The sequence below is a fragment of the Pseudophryne corroboree genome, chromosome 5 (genome assembly GCF_028390025.1).
Source record: "Pseudophryne corroboree isolate aPseCor3 chromosome 5, aPseCor3.hap2, whole genome shotgun sequence".
NCBI classification, from domain to species: domain Eukaryota; kingdom Metazoa; phylum Chordata; class Amphibia; order Anura; family Myobatrachidae; genus Pseudophryne; species Pseudophryne corroboree.
Window position 1 is genome coordinate 229,696,640 of NC_086448.1, and position 17,620 is coordinate 229,714,259.

Genomic DNA, 17,620 nt, shown 5'->3' on the forward strand with positions numbered 1-17,620 from the left:
GGGGGCCCAGCCTGGAACAGCTGTGACCCCACATCCCTCCTCCTCCAGCTCCGGGTTCCTCTCACGTCCTCCTGACCTCCATCGGCGGATCCTCTGGGGGAGTGGCATCTCCTCACGGTCGCTTGACGTTGGCCACCAAGGGGAATCTTCCTCCACGGGGACAACAGTCACCCACTCTTGGCCTCCGATATCGTCTGTGGCTTCGTCCCTGTCTTCCGGGTGTGGTATCGACCACCACCCAACAGCGGAATCCTCCGGGGCATCCGTTTCCTCCCGGGCAACAGCCACCACATGTCGAATTTCCTCGTGGGGCATCTCCAAAGGTCCTGTCTCTTCCTCTGGAACGGGTCCTCCCACGGCATCACAGTCCTGTCCCCGTACGTCGGTCCATCTCGGCACTCCCGGCAGGTACTCTTGCTCCAGGACTATCTCCTCCTCTTCACGGAGGGCATTCAACTGGGAGCATGACTCCACCCGATCCTGCCAGTCACTCTCGTCGGCGCTTCCGATGCCAGAGTCGTCCTCCATCTGTTCTGGGAGGGATTCGTCGGCGGACAGCTCACCGTAGTCCGAGTCCTCCTCCGATATCTGGACTGGGGTATTACTTTCCTCCTCAGCGTACTTCGCTTCCGCTGGCACCTCTGCTTCCTCAGCGTACTCTTGCGCTTCCGCTGGCATCGTTACTTCCTCAGCGTACTCCTTCGCTTCCGCTGGCATCGTTACTTCCTCAGCGTACTCCTTTGCTTCCGCTGGCATCTCTTGGTACCCAGGACACTCCTGTTCCGCACGTCCTGGTCGTGGACGGTTCCATCGCGGGGAGATTCCGGACGTCTCAGTCACTGGGTCTTCACGCTTTTCTTCGCAGCGTGGCCTCTTCACCTCCCAGTCGTCCACCTCCGCCTCATGCGGGAAAGGATTCTGCCTTACTGGGGTCACTTTCTTGGGACAGAGTAGGTCCGCGGCATCTTCCCAAGGGCACTCACTGGCCGCATGTCCTGGTCGCCGACACTTCCAACAAGGGAGGGCCACTGCCACCTTCTCCAAGACGGGTTCCTGGTCCACCTCCTTCACTGGGGAATCTTCACCCGTTGGTTCCGGCTCAGAGGAAATGGGCACCTGCGAATTAACTTCAAGCAAGGCCTTCCGCTCCATTTCCCTGGTTTCCTCCTCCCATCTCTGGGCGCGACCATCCGCAATCATCCGGTCTTCATTCCACGGACAATCGGGAAGCGCATGCCCTCTCGCCTCGCAGAGCGCACACACAGGCTCTGCAGCCACCCGGTCCCAAAGCTGCTGACGAGATTCCGTCAGCTGCTTCACCGTGGCCTCGTAGTCCGTCCTGTCTTCCGTCCATGGACATTCCAGGAGCCGATGTCGGGGATCTCCACAGCTTTCACACCGGGAATCAACCTCGTCTTCACTCAACTCTTCGTCCCAGGGACAACTGTTGTGCTCATGCCCGTAGTTTCCGCAGAGCAAACACCAGGACTCCTTCGCTTGGCCCTTCTGACGTCTTCGGTCCGCTTCCTGGACCACCTTCTTTGGGGACGTCTCTCGCCAAGTACACTCGTCGGCAAAGTGACCTGTTTGCCGACATTTCTTGCAGGGCGTCACAGCGGCCTTCTTGCGCCCCTTCTCCCGGCGCTCTTCTTTTTCCCGCTGGACCGACCGCTGCACCATCTTCAGGATGTCTGCCCCAGACACCGTCACCCAGTCGCTCTGGTCCGCACACGTCCGGGGGTGAGTCTTCTCCGGAGCCGTCCGCAGGGAGGTCTTCTTGGTGGCGTTCCACATCGTGTCCGTGATCCGGTCTCTTTTATCCTGCCGACTACGCCAAGTGTGAGAGGTGCGGACCTGCGGTGCGTGCGTGTGGTGGTGCCTGCTGCCGTGCAGGTGTAGACGCGGTACTCACCAGGCGCCGCTCTCTCTCACCTTCAGGTACCGGAACCTTCAACGGACCTGGAATTCTTCAGTCGGATCCGGACACGGCAATTCCCTCTTGGAGCTGACCGTCGACCGAGCTGAGGAGAGAATGGTTTACATCAAAGGGGGTATCGACCCTTCTTCCGCTGGAACAGGGGATACCCCAGGGGTGGCCGCGACCTTCACCGGTTGGGCGAATGGTCATCACCGGCACAAAGCCTCAGCCACCCAGATTTCACACACTCGTGCTTTCGCACGTAGTGTGATGAAAAGGGATTCTCACGTCCGTGAGCAATCCTAACTCCGGCGCTCGGGGACAAACAAGGGACAGACATACACGGATGCTACTCACCGTCACGAGTCTTGCACTCCGATCTTCTCCACTTACAGGTCCCTGTAAGGAGGCAAAGAGAAACAGCCGTGCAGGGCCAAGAACTACCCTAGTGTGCGTCCGCTACACTAGCTACATAAACAGAGCCCTCAAACTAGCTCGTGTGGGTGGTGCGACACAACTATGCACAACTTACACAACACATACACTTTGCCCTGCACGGTAACAACATATATCACACTATCGGAGTTACAACATAAAACGGTGCTGTCCCTTTATCTACCCGACTCAGAACACCCCATAGTGGGGGCTGCACAGCCCACCCACCTACCGTGCTCTCTCCTTAGGGGCTCAGGCCGAGCTGACCGGCCTACTTAACACCTCAGGGTGGCCGGGGCCTAGCGCCCAGGGCCACCTGTACTCACCTCGGGGGAACACTAATTCACTGGGCCTAGCGCCCCCTAACTGCACACAGGCCGGAGGCCTGACTTCGCCCACAGGCCTAGCGCCCGCCTAACTTGCCGCCCGTTGGGTGACCTGGGCCTTGTGCCCAGGGTCACCTTATCGTATCCCTGATTTGGCCACAAATACCCTAGGGCCTAACGCCCTCTATTACCCACAGGCCTAGTGCCTAGATTGTCCCCCCCCCCGGGCCTAGTGCCCGCCTAACTGGTGCCACAGGGGTGGGGTGGCTTGGGCCTAGTGCCCAAACCACCTCATCAAATATTGGGGCCCCCAAACTCCTAACTGCGCCACAGGCCTAGTGCCTGACTAGTGCCCTCGGGCCTAATGCCCGTCCCTGGTGGTCGAGGGAGGAAGAGGATAGCCTCACTGAGGCCTTACCTAACCCGGGGTCTCCAACGTCCTCTTCTGCCGCTGACCCATCCTGGCCAGCGGCGCCGCCTCCACTCTTCTGCGTCCAGCCGCCGCTGGACATCTCCTTCCTGCAGGCCGACGTCTTCTGGCCTCTTCCGCGGCCTCAGGACCTCCTCTCCCCGCGGTCGTCGTCTTCTCTTCCTTGCGCCGCCGGGATCTTCTTTCCTCTTCGCGCTCTTCCGCGCGCGCCCGGCATTCCTCCTCCGCTGCTCCCGCACGTGTCTTCTGTCTTCGCCGCTCTTCGGCGCGGCCTCCTCTTCTCCGTCCCGCCTGGCGTCTGACGTCAGACGCCGGGGGCGGGGCCTATGACGCGGCGAGCGCCGATTGGCTCGCCGCGTCTCTTCCTGATTGGCCGCCGCTCCGGGAGCCGCGATTGGCTCCCGGAGGGCGCCAACATTCGAATCCTCCTGCAGCCTCCTGTCCGGTGCAGGGAAAAGGGTAATCCCTGCACCGGACACCCGCCGCCACGCACCAAGCGCTGGGGACAGACAAGCTGCCCCAGCGCTGTCCCCAGCTAGGGACCACAACATGGATGTGCCCACAGGGCACATCCTTACATTATTATTCCCCAAAAAATTGGTTATGCCACAGAAAGTTTTGCATACAAATCAGGTGTTTTTAATAAACGAAAGCATTTTTAGCTTAAGTAATTTAAAGAAAGGTAATGCTATATACTGCAGTTGGTCTTCCATAAAATGGTGATCGTAACCGGACAGTTTGTTTTAGATTTTCTGGTTTATGTTTTATGAATTTGTATGTGTATAATTATATATGTAATGATGTAATATGTATATGTGTACTATGACTGACTGTGATAGTACTGTTCACATTTGTGATTTGCTTATAAGTAAGTATGGGGTTATCATAGTAAAGTACACCTGTGGAGAGGTAATTGATTAATGGCTCAAAGCATAGCTCTATTTAAACACCACCATGCACACTACATGTATGTGCCCACTGAGGAAGTCGGAAGACGAAACCGGTCTGGGAACTTGATGACTGAGCTGAGGTGACGTCTGCGTATCGCTGAGATCGAGGCTTGGTTTGTGACTCACTTCCGGGACGGTGTCGGGGATTTCCGGAACGCTGAATGGAATAGAGCCTCCACATGGAGCTGAGAGTCCAACTGTTGCCGCTATTGTGAGATGCTTGTTTTAAGTGATATATTGTGAGTGTATATTGTACCTAATACAATATAAATGTTTTTAGAAGACTTCACTATTGCGCGCCTCCTTATTACTTCTTGCTTTGTAGACACAGCCCAGTAGATAGGGCATGCAAGGGGTGCAGCACTTTACTGGAGCATCGTGGAGTGCAGGACATTTTTATATATAAAGTCTTGAGACGTTGGACATTGCGCAGAATCGCTTTGCTTGTGTAATATATATGTGTGTGTGTGTGTGTGTGTGTGTGTGTGTGTGTGTGTGTACTTGAGCTGCTACCATGGGAGGATGCCTTGCCTGTTTATTCTCTGAAACTTTGAGAAGTATATGCAAAATGCTGCTGTTCATATGATGCATATGATTCATTCCTGCTAACCTTCCTCATGTCTGTTGTACATTTGTAAATGCACCTGAAGATTTGTGCTGACTTTTGGCTATCTGTCTGTCTGTATTGCATGTTCAAGTGTACCGTGCATTCCTATGTTGAATGTATTATTGTAGACTAGGCAGATCCCAGGAAACATAGAGGGCGTTAGGACCAGGATGCAGTGCTCCGGAGTGTCTGGCAGTGCTGAAGTTCTGTGAGAAGGGGAGGCAGTGGCTGCCTATTTACATCTGTTCATCAGATTTCAGCGTAGTATCACAACAGAGGCTGGGATCACACATCTGGGCTATTTCCCTACGAGCAGCTGGGATTAAATGATAACACTGCACCAATATTAGGGAATATAAATACTTTCTATGAGAAAATGACAGATTTGATTTTTGCTACCATGTGAAATTTCATTGAGGACCTTTTATCTGAAATCCTTGGGATTACTGTAACTTGTTTGTTGATTCTATATATTTCTTACATTGACTGGAAGGAATTTATCTGAAGAGTGCTGATTGGTTTAGAGGGGGAAAAGAAAAGAAAATATACACAGGAGGAGTGTGCAAGGGGAATGCAAAGAAGAAAGACGGACCTGTGTGGGAAAATACATGTAAGTCCGTCAGGGAAACTGATCTGGAATGAAGATAATTGCAAATACTATGACGGTGTGTGCTGTACTGTGCAAGGAGAAACATGTTGAGGAAGAGGTGCAGATCCCTGCTGTGCCAGCTGCAGATAATGGTGCTAGTGCTGGCATTAGTTTTGCTGCTAGTCATGGTGGCTATGTTAGAACCAGAAGTCCAGAGTGAGGACAGCTCCAACTATCTACATCAGCATCATGGTGATGGGAAAGGATGGGCAGGTGTGAGCTCACCGATGGAGCAGGCTGAGGAAGCAAATCAGTATAAGGTGGAGATCTTGTCCCCACTGTCCTCTCTCAGGGATGAGGAACTGCTTGCCATTGGGATGTCGGGACGCAGGAGACACCTAGACAAGATGAGGAAAAACATGTACAGGATAGTGAAACAACCTAAGAGGAAGAATGAAGATAATATAGCTACCCCGATTGGACACATTGAGCAGACAATGGGCACACGTGGATTTAATGTGGCTGGCAACCAGAAAATTCCCTTACACAGAGCAATACCTGAGGGTCGACATGCACTGTGAGTACACATTTGCTTTGAGGCTAATACTAGAATCCAAATGGAGACACTATATGTTGTGGATCTGTAAGTCCCAGACCAGTCCAGGCCAGCTGCTGAGACCAGCAGGTTGCTTAAAACCCGGTATAAGCAGTAGTTGTGCAGCAAGAGTTCCAGATCTCTTACATAAGCATGTATGCTGAGAAAATGCACCTTTTTTTTTTTTAATAATAATTTATTATTATTATTATTATTATTATTATTATTATTATTATTTTTCACTTAACTATTCTGTACATGTTCAGCAAAAGATGTAGTAGCAATGCCGGCTCTACCATTAGGCAGCTTTAGGTGGCTGCATAGGGCCACCGGCCCCTAGACGGCACCACTGAATTCATCTAGCAAAAAACTGAAGGATGTCTCTGTATGAGGGTCAGTAATGAACTAACAGATGGGGGATGGAACACAATAAGGAGCATACCACTACTGTATATGTCTGTCTGTGCATAAATATGTACGTATACACACACAATTAATGGGATGACATTTAGAATACCGGTGCCGGAATCCTGAGACCTGTGAGAATGCCGAAACCAGAATTTCAACAGCCAGCATCCTGTATGTTAGTATGCTTGAAGGTTCCAGTATGAATGGTCGACCATGTTATGGTCGACAGTCATTAGGTCGACCACTATTGGTCGACATTAGCATGGTCGACATGTGCAAATTGTCGACACATGAAAATGGTCGACACGTGAAAATGTCGACATGAGGTTCTTTTTTACTTTTTTCGGTGTTGTTTTCTGCGTAAAGTGACGGGGAACCCCAATTAGTGCACCGCGTCCCCTCGCATGGCTCGCTTCGGTCGCCATGCTTCGGGCAAGGTGCCTCGCTCCGCTACCGCTGCGCTCGCCACAGATTACCGTTCCCATTCGTAGTCCATGTGGATCATAAAGTATGGAAAAGTTTCCCAAAAGGAATTTTTTTTTAAAAACTCATGTCGACCTTTTCATGTGTCGACCATGTGTCCATATTGACCATGTCAATGTCGACCAATAGTGGTCGACATAATGACTGTCGACCATAACAGGGTCGACCATCCAAAAGGATACCATGCTTGGGAGGGGGGGGGGGGGGATTAGGGTTAGGCTGCGGGGAGGAAGGGGAAGGGCAAGGGGTAAAGTTACTTAATTTCTTTCAATATTTTGCAGTCCCTGCCCACGTGTTTTTTTCTTCTTCTTCTTTATGTCAGGATCTAATTAACCTACCAGTATGCTTTTGGACCAAAGATGTCTGCTGTAGCTGCTCTAATTTTGTTTGCAAATACTTTCCCCAAAGGGTATGGCCAAATTTATCAAGCTTCAAAAAGCTTAGTGTTTCAAGCCACCGTTTGATTAATTATTAATCATTGTAGTCTGTAGGCAAGATGATATTGTATAGCTGCTGCACATGCGCAATAGCTCTGCTGGACCCTGTACTTGTTAGACATTCCAAGCATAAGTTTCTGTTGGAGCCCGTGTCCCTGCAAGAAAATACCTCAGAGAAAGAACCTCATATTAAGCAGTGATAAGAGATGACACTTATCTGGGATAAAATGCTGGTCTCGATACAGATGCATCCTAAAGAGACAAAAGAGCAATCTTAGACACAGGGGAGGGGGAGCAATTAATCTACAAAAACGTACTTTTCACCCATTTTTAGGTCGAATTAACATTCAACCTATACAATGTCCGTGCCGTTTTTTTCAACTGGTGGAAAAATCAGCATGGGCGAAAACCACGTGGATCTGCAAATTCACTGCCGATCCACGCGTTTTGTCGAATTTGTGGGCGTTTTCGACAGTTTTTGGGCATGGGCGAAAATGGATTGAAAAATGGGGAAAACGCCTGCTATTGAATACTCACAGGTCGAATTAATGCCGATTTTACGACTGTCGGAAAATTCGACACTAATTGAATATACCACTTAGTTGTCCAAAATGTCTTTTGGTCACATAATATATCTATAAATATTAAACAGAGCAACAGCAAAAAACAAACAAATAGGAGAATAAACGTTATAGGAGTTAAAAACAGATGAATAGAAAGCTATTCTACAAGGTAAATGATACATGTTTTCTGTTTAATACAGATGTCTGCAGCAAATTTATAATGAGAATTTTCCTACAACCAGTGTTATTATCTCCTTCCACAATGAAGCTTGGTCTACGCTCCTGAGAACTGTGCACAGTGTACTAGACAACTCTCCAAAAAAGATCCTGAAGGAAATTATTCTTGTGGATGATCTAAGTCACCAAGGTAACCTCTATGCAGCAGTTAGGCTTAAACAACAACGTTTACCCAGTAATCATTATTTTAGACTAGTTACCCGCCCGTCAAAATGACGGAACAACATAACAGTAATGTCAGCGCAGGCGACTGTGCGCCCCTGAGAGGAGCAACAATTGAATTGTTCCATCAGGTGCCATCTAGTGGCTACTGGCGCACAAAACACTTGAATTTCCCCATAGAGGTGAGGAGCAGCGTTAGCCACCAACATCCCAGTGATTATTTCCAGAGGCTTTCTGTGAGTTTTCTGCACAAATACTATTACTGAAAATGACTCTTTATAGTGGACAGGGTAATTTCAGGGATGTAACTGTCTACACTCTACACAGAGTAATACTGTATGGAGCTACAGGTTGAGTCCCCCATAACCAAAATACTTGGCCAGAAGTGTTTTGGTTATCAGATGTTTCTGTATTTTGGAGTATTTGCATACCATAATGACATATCTTGGGGATGGGAGCAAGGTCTAAGCACAAAATGCATTTTTGCTTCATAAACACATTATATGCATGGGTTCAGTATGATTTGCCGACCCATGAGATGCCAGTGGCCAGAATACCGAAGCCGGCATCCCAATAGTTGAAATCCTGACAGGGGGGAGGTAAGACTGTTCCCTCCTGTCCCCTACCCCCTAGCCCTCCCTTCCCGCAGTCTAATGCTAACATCCCCCTTAGTGCCTAACCCTCACCTCACCCCAGAGGTGCCTAACTTCCCCTCCCGCAGCCTAACCTTAACCTCCTATCCAGAAGCTTAACCCTATCCCCCTCAGTTAGCGCCTAAACATTAACCCCCCCCCCCCCCTTCCCCACGTGGCTGAGTCGCCAGGAACAGAGGCACCAAGAGGGGCTGTATATAAGTAAATAATGTACAATAAGTCTGTCAGTACTTGCTGGTGGGTGAGGGATATATATACAGTAGTATTATTTTTGTGTCCAGCAGCACACAGCTCCCCCTGTTGTGTCCAGCAGCACACAGCTCCCCCTGTTGTGTCCAGCAGCACACAGCTCCCCCTGTTGTTGTGACCAGCAGGACACAGCTCCCCCTGTTGTGTCCAGCAGCACACAGCTCCCTCTGTTGTGTCCAGCAGCACACAGCTCCCCCTGTTGTGTCCAGCAGCACACAGCTCCCCCTGTTGTGTCCAGCAGCACACAGCTCCCCCTGTTGTGTCCAGCAGCACACAGCTCCCCCTGTTGTGTTCAGCAGCACACAGCTCCCTCTGTTGTGTCCAGCAGCACACAGCTCCCCCTGTTGTGTCCAGCAGCACACAGCTCCCCCTGTTGTGTCCAGCAGCACACAGCTCCCTCTGTTGTGTCCAGCAGCACACAGCTCCCCCTGTTGTGTCCAGCAGCACACAGCTCCCCCTGTTGTGTCCAGCAGCACACAGCTCCCCCTGTTGTGTCCAGCAGCACACAGCTCCCCCTGTTGTGTCCAGCAGCACACAGCTCCCCCTGTTGTTGTGACCAGCAGGACACAGCTCCCCCTGTTGTGTTCAGCAGCACACAGCTCCCCCTGTTGTTGTGACCAGCAGGACACAACAGCCCATAGTCTGTTTCTCCCCAGTGATTCCATGCTGCATTCCCAGCGCCCCCACCCCATCCCAAAGTTCTGCATCCCCGGGGAGAGACACGCATGCGCTCCCAGCACCCAGACCAGAACACCACACAGCAGACCCCCAATAGAAGAGGCCGGTGCAGGGCATGGGAATCCTGGCTAGCGGAGCTGCTGCCATGTCCTGTATCTTCCTGTGACAGAGCTGGACCCAGAAGAGTGGATGCACATTCATGCCACACAGAGGCTCCTGTCTCTCTGTGGCTGTGCTCACACTTCCTACAGCTCGCTGCCCTATCTGCTGAGCACTACCTGGTGTATCCTTGGGGTCCCTCTAATCCCTGGGGCCAGGTACAGGTGTCCCCTTTTTCCCTGTCACCGGCCCTGGTTACAGTACATTTGCCCAATAGAGCAGAAAAACTGAAAAATAGAAACAAAATGTAAAGTACTGTATGCATGGCAGTCCACAATAGAACATGAGATCTCTATGCATTACTTTATTCTTTAAGCTAGATTGTGCATTCGAGCCCAAAGATGATCTGCGACACCACTGCATTTTGACCAAAATTGGCAGTAAGGTCTCGAAAGTGTGATCAATACTAATATGATCAAGTGTGTCTGCTTTGTACATAAGCCATTTGAAGTATGAGTCATTATTATCAGTACATGTTAAAAAAAAAAATTGTCCATTGTTGGAGAACTATTTGTTTCTATAGCCCCTCACTAACCAGGTCAGAGCCCCCCAAATGCACCAATACATCCTTGGAACCTCATGAAAATACCTTAACCCACATGTAAAATATTGTTTTTACATAAGTGCTCAGTGTAAGGATCGCGAGTGCGTCTAGCCTGTCTAATTAGAAAATGCATACCTCCCATGAAAGCCGGCATCTTTACATGGTAATTCATGTGCTTCCTGTATAGAATGGCACAATTGACACTGAAAAGATGATTAGTAGGCTGAGTGGAGATTATGGGTGGTCTTCAGTTTGCCGGCTGTCGGGATCCCGGCGCACAGTATATCGGCGCCGGAATCCTGACAGCCGACATACCGGCACTTTTTCTCCCTCTTGGGGGTCCACGACCCCCCTGGAGGGAGAATAAATAGCGTGGCGCGCGTGGCGCGCGTGGCGCACCATCATCCCGCAAGGGGCTCATTTGCGCTCGCCACGCTGTCGGTATGCCGGCAGTCGGGCTCCCGGCGCCGGTATGCTGGTCGGCTGGAGCCCGGCCGCCGGCATACCATACTACGCCCGAGATTACTGATAGATACCTGTATAATTATTGCATCATTCATGCCTAGTAGTGTATCTAACACTTATCTGTGAAACAAAATTGTGTTCGATGTCCGCAGCTTTCAAATCCACATTTCTTTTGGGCTGGAAATGTGAAGATTGATGAGAAAGGAATGAGAATCACCTGCATTGTGTTGTATAAACATAGCAGAATCTTGTACATCAGGTAAGCATTTGATATAGGGCCTGATTCAGACCTGATCGCTGCTGTGGTTTTCACACAGTGGGCAACCAGGTCATAACTGCGCATGTGTATGCACCGCAATGCGCACGCGCTTCGGACAAGAACAACGGGCATCGCCTGTCAGTGACGGGATGGTGCGAAAAATCCTATCGCATGGGCGTTCACAAGGTGATTAACAGGAAGAGGCCGTTTGTCGTTAGCATCTGAGCGTTTACAGGGAGTGTCTGGAAAAACGCAGGTGTGCCCAAGCGTTTTCAGGGTGTCTGACTTCAGCTCCAGCCCCAATCAGCCCGGCGAATTTACACACTGGAGGAGACGACTATCCAAACGCAGGACAGCAAAGTTGTCAGCCCAGTGATCAGGTCTGAAACACCCCCATATTCTACTAGAAAGTATATCAAGGCTTCGATTTGCCAGAACATCCCAAACTAACTATGATCACAAACAAACTAACTAAGAAAATCCCAACGGTCAAATTACCGACAACCATTGACCGACTGTCAAAATGTCGACAGGTTAAAACGTCAACATGAGTTTTTCATTATTTTTTTTTCATTGAAACTGACTTGTTCATATTTTACCATCTCAGTGGACCTGGAGGGGGAATATAATAGTGTGCTGAGCACAGCGAGGCACCGTGTCCGAAGCATGATGAGCGCAATGTGCCATGCGAGGGGACGCGGTACACATTTACGGTGTCCATGTCAACCAATATCGACATACACACAAAACATCAATGAAAAACTTGTGTTGACTTTTTGACCTGTCGACATTTTAAATGTCAGGATTTTGACCGTCAGTCAATTGTTGTCGGGATTTTGATTGTAGGTATTTCATACTAAACCCATTGCATACATAGAACAAGGAATACATGGAAAGAAAATACTTAGGGCATGATTCAGAGATGTACATAGATGCGCCAATTGTTGCATCTCTTGCCGCAGTAGTGTCTGTGTCTTTATACTAATGTTGCATCCAATTTATAAAGAAACAGACACCCACTTGCAGCATACTAAGCAAGTGCATTTCCTCCAGTGTGCGTATTTAAACGCATCATCGATATGGCAGATGCAGCTTCACCATATGAATATGGCTTTCTGTGTGAGCGGCTGTGTGTCTATGAACGCAGTCACTTTCAACGACAGAGCCTGCAACACGCCCAAGTCTGTCTTCCTCACTACTTTCCAGGAATGCTCCCTATAAATCTCATAGCAAGGGGGGAATGTAATAACCTGCGAGAAGCAGGAAGTGCGAGACTGTGCAATTTCTGTAAATGATTGCTTCTTTAAAAAACTGTGAGAACTCGCACAAAGTCTCGCACTTCCTGCTTCTCGCAAGGTATTACATTCCTCCCACGGCAGGTTATTACATTCCCCCCATGTGTCCGATTCTGTTCTGCATCTCTGTGTGCAGACAATCAGGGCGTATGTATTTAGTAATAAATAATATTCTACTGTGAACCTGCATTACCGGATTTACTTCCAGTCACTAGTCCAATCCGACAATGATTATATAATCAACTAAATCCAATCCATCAGGGATGGGGTCAAATTTACAAGGAGAAAAATAATCCTTTGAATCTGGGTGAGAAAAATAGTGCTCAGACTCCAAACAGTGCTTTACCAAAATAAATATTGGTTTCAGCGGTGAGGTGCGGTGAGGTCAGTGGCTGGGGAGGCACTGGCTAGTACCAGAGCAAAGTTCACACACTCACACAAATATGAATCCAATGGCTCTTGCAATGCAGCAATACATCATTTGTTTCTCACTCACTCTCTCTCTCTCTCTCTCTCTCGCTCTCTCTCTCTCTCTCTCTATATATATATATATATTAGTGTGTGTATATATAGTATAGCATACCATCCAAAATTTTACACATAAAAATCGATACAAATTGGGAAAGGGGGCATGGTCACTGGTAAAGGGGGTGTGGCCACGCCCCTTTTCCTATACTTTCAATGGAAGTTTGGAGAGCAAAAAATCGGTACAGACCATAAAAAAAAGGTACTGTACCTGGTAAAAAGGTACAGTTGGAGAGTATGGTATAGTGTGTGTGTGTGTGTGTGTGTGTGTGTGTGTGTGTGTGTACAGATGTAGCCATGCTCATCATTGCATGCTGCAACACGGCTTGCTGCATGGCATGCTAGACTGTGACTATTCACAGACGACAATCGTTACATTAATGTTAAAGACGTGGACGTTGTGACGTCACCCACTGAGTCTGAAGCTGGCGTGAATGTGAGCCAGCCAGATCATTGCAACCGAAAAAAAAGGGGCAGACTAGACGGGCCAAGTGGTTCTTATCTGCCGTCAAATTCTATGTTAGTTACAGAAGCGTCTAAGTGACTGCTTGATTTGTACCTATGATTTAACATTTTGATGCACTGTACCTGACCATTTATTTAAGTAAAGCTATTGTCTTTTAGTATACTCATGTGTGCGTTCTTCATTTGTTTCATAATTCCTAGATAATACTCCAATGGCATGGAGTGGGATGCAGCTGCACATGGACATATAATATAAAACGTAGGATTCCTATAGACAATGTGCGCAAAGACAGAGTGTGTATATATATATATATATATATATATATATATACATACATATATATATATATATACATATATATATATATATATATATATACCCCATAGGGAGTTCCAAATCATTTGGGAGGTGCACTCGCACAAGTAAATAATCGTAGATACTTCTTCATAAAATCACCAAAGCTTTTATTGTCGACGTTTCGGTCTGGTCACAGGCCTTTATCAAGACAGGTGATGTATCATCTCCTCAATTCATCATTAAAGACAACATGCGTGTAATCTGCAAATGCACAGTAATATACAGTCACAAGCAATATGCCTCACCGGCCCCTATGGGTACCTAACAGTTACAATAATGGACCCACCACCAAAGAAAAAACACCTATTAAAACTGTGCCTAAAGGATATTTCCATCCAAAGGAAAAGTACCAATTATCTGGGATACCTGTAAGAGTCCACTCCGGGCATCTCTCATATCAGAATATAAGGCCATATAAAATGCTTGGAATAATACACTAAAAGGGCGTACTCCATTCTGCCAAAGAGATAATGAAGATCATAATAAACGACTTTGCACTCCAACCTCCATAGGTTAAACTCACATCAGAACAATTAACCCCATACCTCATTGGAGTAGCCATGGAAAAAATGAAGCAGCGGTGCAGGTGGTTTAGCATCTAAGGTAGTCCAACCTGCTAAAACCAAATGGGAGATACCCTCAATAGATTCTAATATGGATCAAAAATACAGGTCATCATATAACCAATAATATAAAATAAAAGATCAGTACTCACTTCAGCCAAGGGACACAACAAGCATTGCTGCATGCTGTCCCTGTGTGCAAGAGAGCTATTTAAACTGAAATGACCGGAAGTGATGTCCATTCCGGAAGCCACCCCCGCAATCACAATTCCACTCGTGGTAGAAAACTAATATGTGTTCTATAATGCCCTAAACACGCTGAAAAACAGTGCCCCACCTGCGGGTCAGGCCACCCAGCCACACAAGCATCAGCGCCGGCTCCAGCCAGACGCCGTCTCCCGTAGTGTAACGCTACAGGAAACGCGTCATCATGCGTTCCAGCGACAACACTTCCGTGCGGTTCAGCAACCGGAAGTGTACGCACACATATCACGACCCTGTAGTCAGCGACAACCATACAGTGCTAGGACATCCCTGCACTGGGTAAAACAACACAGTGTCATCAAGCATTTCAGTAGCCAAACTTCCGTACGGCTCAGCAGCCGGAAGTGTACGGAAAACTATCACATCCCTGTTGCTAAGCTACCAGGGCGCAATACTAGTGCGTCCCAGCACTGAGCTAAATAATGCAACCAATCACTACAATCTTCTAGCAACCTTAAATAAAATAAGATGGAAATTTGTATCCACTATAAAGGCACTATTGACAGGTTCCACAATTGGCTAATAGGCACTAATGGATCATCATAGAACCCAACTAATACAATACAAACGGATTAGTTCCATAACTAAAGGGAATAAGCACTCATACAGGTGCCAGTTAGATTATAATGCATCATGCATCCAACCCTACGTTAATGTATATGTGCATATATACACACACACATACATCACCGTGGGTAGCTATTAACTTATCCGGTCCAAATGTATGCCAGAAACCCAAGAGGCCGGTGAGTCATTCACAAAACAATGGTCCTAAAGTCAGCAAAAAAAAAGAGACACATACCTAACAAATACAAATAACTTGAATTAATACATAAGCTTATATATAAAAGAGCCTATATATCAAAGTGAAGTCGCGCCTACTATGTGCCGCATCAGAGCCCAACCACACGGCAGACAAATTAGCTACTACAGAAAAGGGTGTAATGTATTCGCTTCATTAAGACCCCTAGGGGCCACATTATCGAGAGTGTATATCCAATAACACTCTTGTTGTTTGAGGGCCAAAGATCGGTCCCCTCCTATTGAATTTGGGGGAATTTAATCGATAATTTTGCACTTGAGGCTCGCCACTTGGTGCCTAGCTTCCAAGAAATGGCGAGCTACCGGCTTATCAGTCTTGCCCGTAAGGATGGCCATGTGTATTGAAGACCTGTGGTTGGCCATCCGATCACGGAACATTCGAGTAGTAAGGCCAACATAGTACAGCCCACACGGGCACTTCAATATATATATAATGAAATCAAGGCGACAATGCAAATGGTATTTCAATCGAATGGTTCTTCCAGTGTGTGGGTGGCTAAATGTAGGTCCTGTAATCATGGACCGGCACGTAGTGCAACTACCGCATGAAAAACATCCCGGTTTAGACTGCATCAAAGCAGTCCAAGGGGTATTAATCGAATCTTCTTCAGGAAATAATCTTGGTCTCATGAGGAGCTGTTTGAGATTAGCTCCCCTTCTATACGCCATCATTGGTACCCCTGTTTTTGAAAAAGGTAAAGTTTCATCTGATTTGATAATGAGCCAATGATGATGTAATGCCTTTTTCATCTTAGCAGAGTTGCCATCAAACTGTGTAGGAAAGATCAAACGATCTTGGATTTTCTTTTTAGGTTTGGTGCCGGTAAATATCTGTTCAGCTTTTTGTCTACACCCCCATAGTTGTTTTGCGGAATAGCCATGTTCTAAAAAACGTGTAGTGATCTCATTGCATTGGTCATTTCTACGCCTCGGTTCGGAATTCAGCCTCATTACCCTCAGGAACTGTGAAGTCGGCAGACTCTCTTTTAGAGCTGAGGGATGATGGCTGGTAGCTAACAATAACTGATTACGATCCGTGGGTTTCCGAAAGAGGGTATAACTCAACTGTGCACCTGTATTCATGAGAGTAACATCCAGAAAATTAATTTCTGAATAGGAACTCGTTTGTGTAAATTTTATGGGACTAGGCAGTGCGTTCAACTCCTCCACCATCGTATTGAATTCAACCTGTGTCCCTTGCCACAATAAAAAGACATCATCAATAAATCTGCGGAAAAAAATAATATTGTGCCCGTATTTTGGAAAAATATATGTACTCTCATACCATGCCATGAATAGGTTTGCGTAAGCAGGTGCCAGATTTGACCCCATTGCTGTACCGGCAATTTGCATATAGAAATCCTTTTTATATACAAAGTGATTCTGTGTAAATACCAACTCAATCAGCTCCAAAAGAAACTCTGTGGGGTACTCAGTACAGGGTGTGCATTCAAATGCTGCTCTTAGCACTTCTAATCCTGCCTGATGAGGTATTACGGTGTACAATGAACAGGCATCAAGGGTAGCCAAAAGAGTTCCATTGGTCACCCTGATGTCTGTTACATGTTGGAGAAAATTGCCAGTCTCCCTCAAATAACTAGGGATTGAATGAACCATAGGTTGTAATAAACTATCCAAGAAAATGGCAAGTGGTTGAAGAAGAGACCCCTCGGCGGCAATGATGGGCCATCCCGGTGGCTGTGTAAGTGTTTTATGGATTTTTGGCATTTTATATGGCCTTATATTCTGATATGAGAGATGCCCGGAGTGGACTCTTACAGGTATCCCAGGTAATTGGTACTTTTCCTTTGGATGGAAATATCCTTTAGGCACAGTTTTAATAGGTGTTTTTTCTTTGGTGGTGGGTCCATTATTGTAACTGTTAGGTACCCATAGGGGCCGGTGAGGCATATTGCTTGTGACTGTATATTACTGTGCATTTGCAGATTACATGCATGTTGTCTTTAATGATGAATTGAGGAGATGATACATCACCTGTCTTGATAAAGGCCTGTGACCAGACCGGAACGTCGACAATAAAAGCTTTGGTGATTTTATGAAGAAGTATCTACGATTATTTACTTGTGCGAGTGCACCTTCCAAATGATTTGGAACTCCCTATGGTATATGTGTGGACCGATTCGGCCCATTAGGAGCACCCACCATTTGATGAACTTTTAT

The 17,620-nt window shown here is 47.4% G+C and overlaps 1 protein-coding gene across 1 annotated transcript in view; it reads left to right on the forward strand.

Moving 5' to 3' along the window:
- The first annotated feature begins 4,876 nt into the window (after window positions 1–4,876).
- The window catches only part of GALNT15 (polypeptide N-acetylgalactosaminyltransferase 15), a 59,310-nt gene continuing 46,566 nt past the window's right edge, over window positions 4,877–17,620 (forward strand). The window contains exons 1-2 of the mRNA XM_063922162.1: window positions 4,877–5,832; window positions 7,942–8,108. Coding sequence (XP_063778232.1) covers window positions 5,360–5,832; window positions 7,942–8,108 — 640 coding nt within the window. The 5' untranslated portion in view covers window positions 4,877–5,359. The remainder of the gene's footprint in view (window positions 5,833–7,941; window positions 8,109–17,620) is intronic.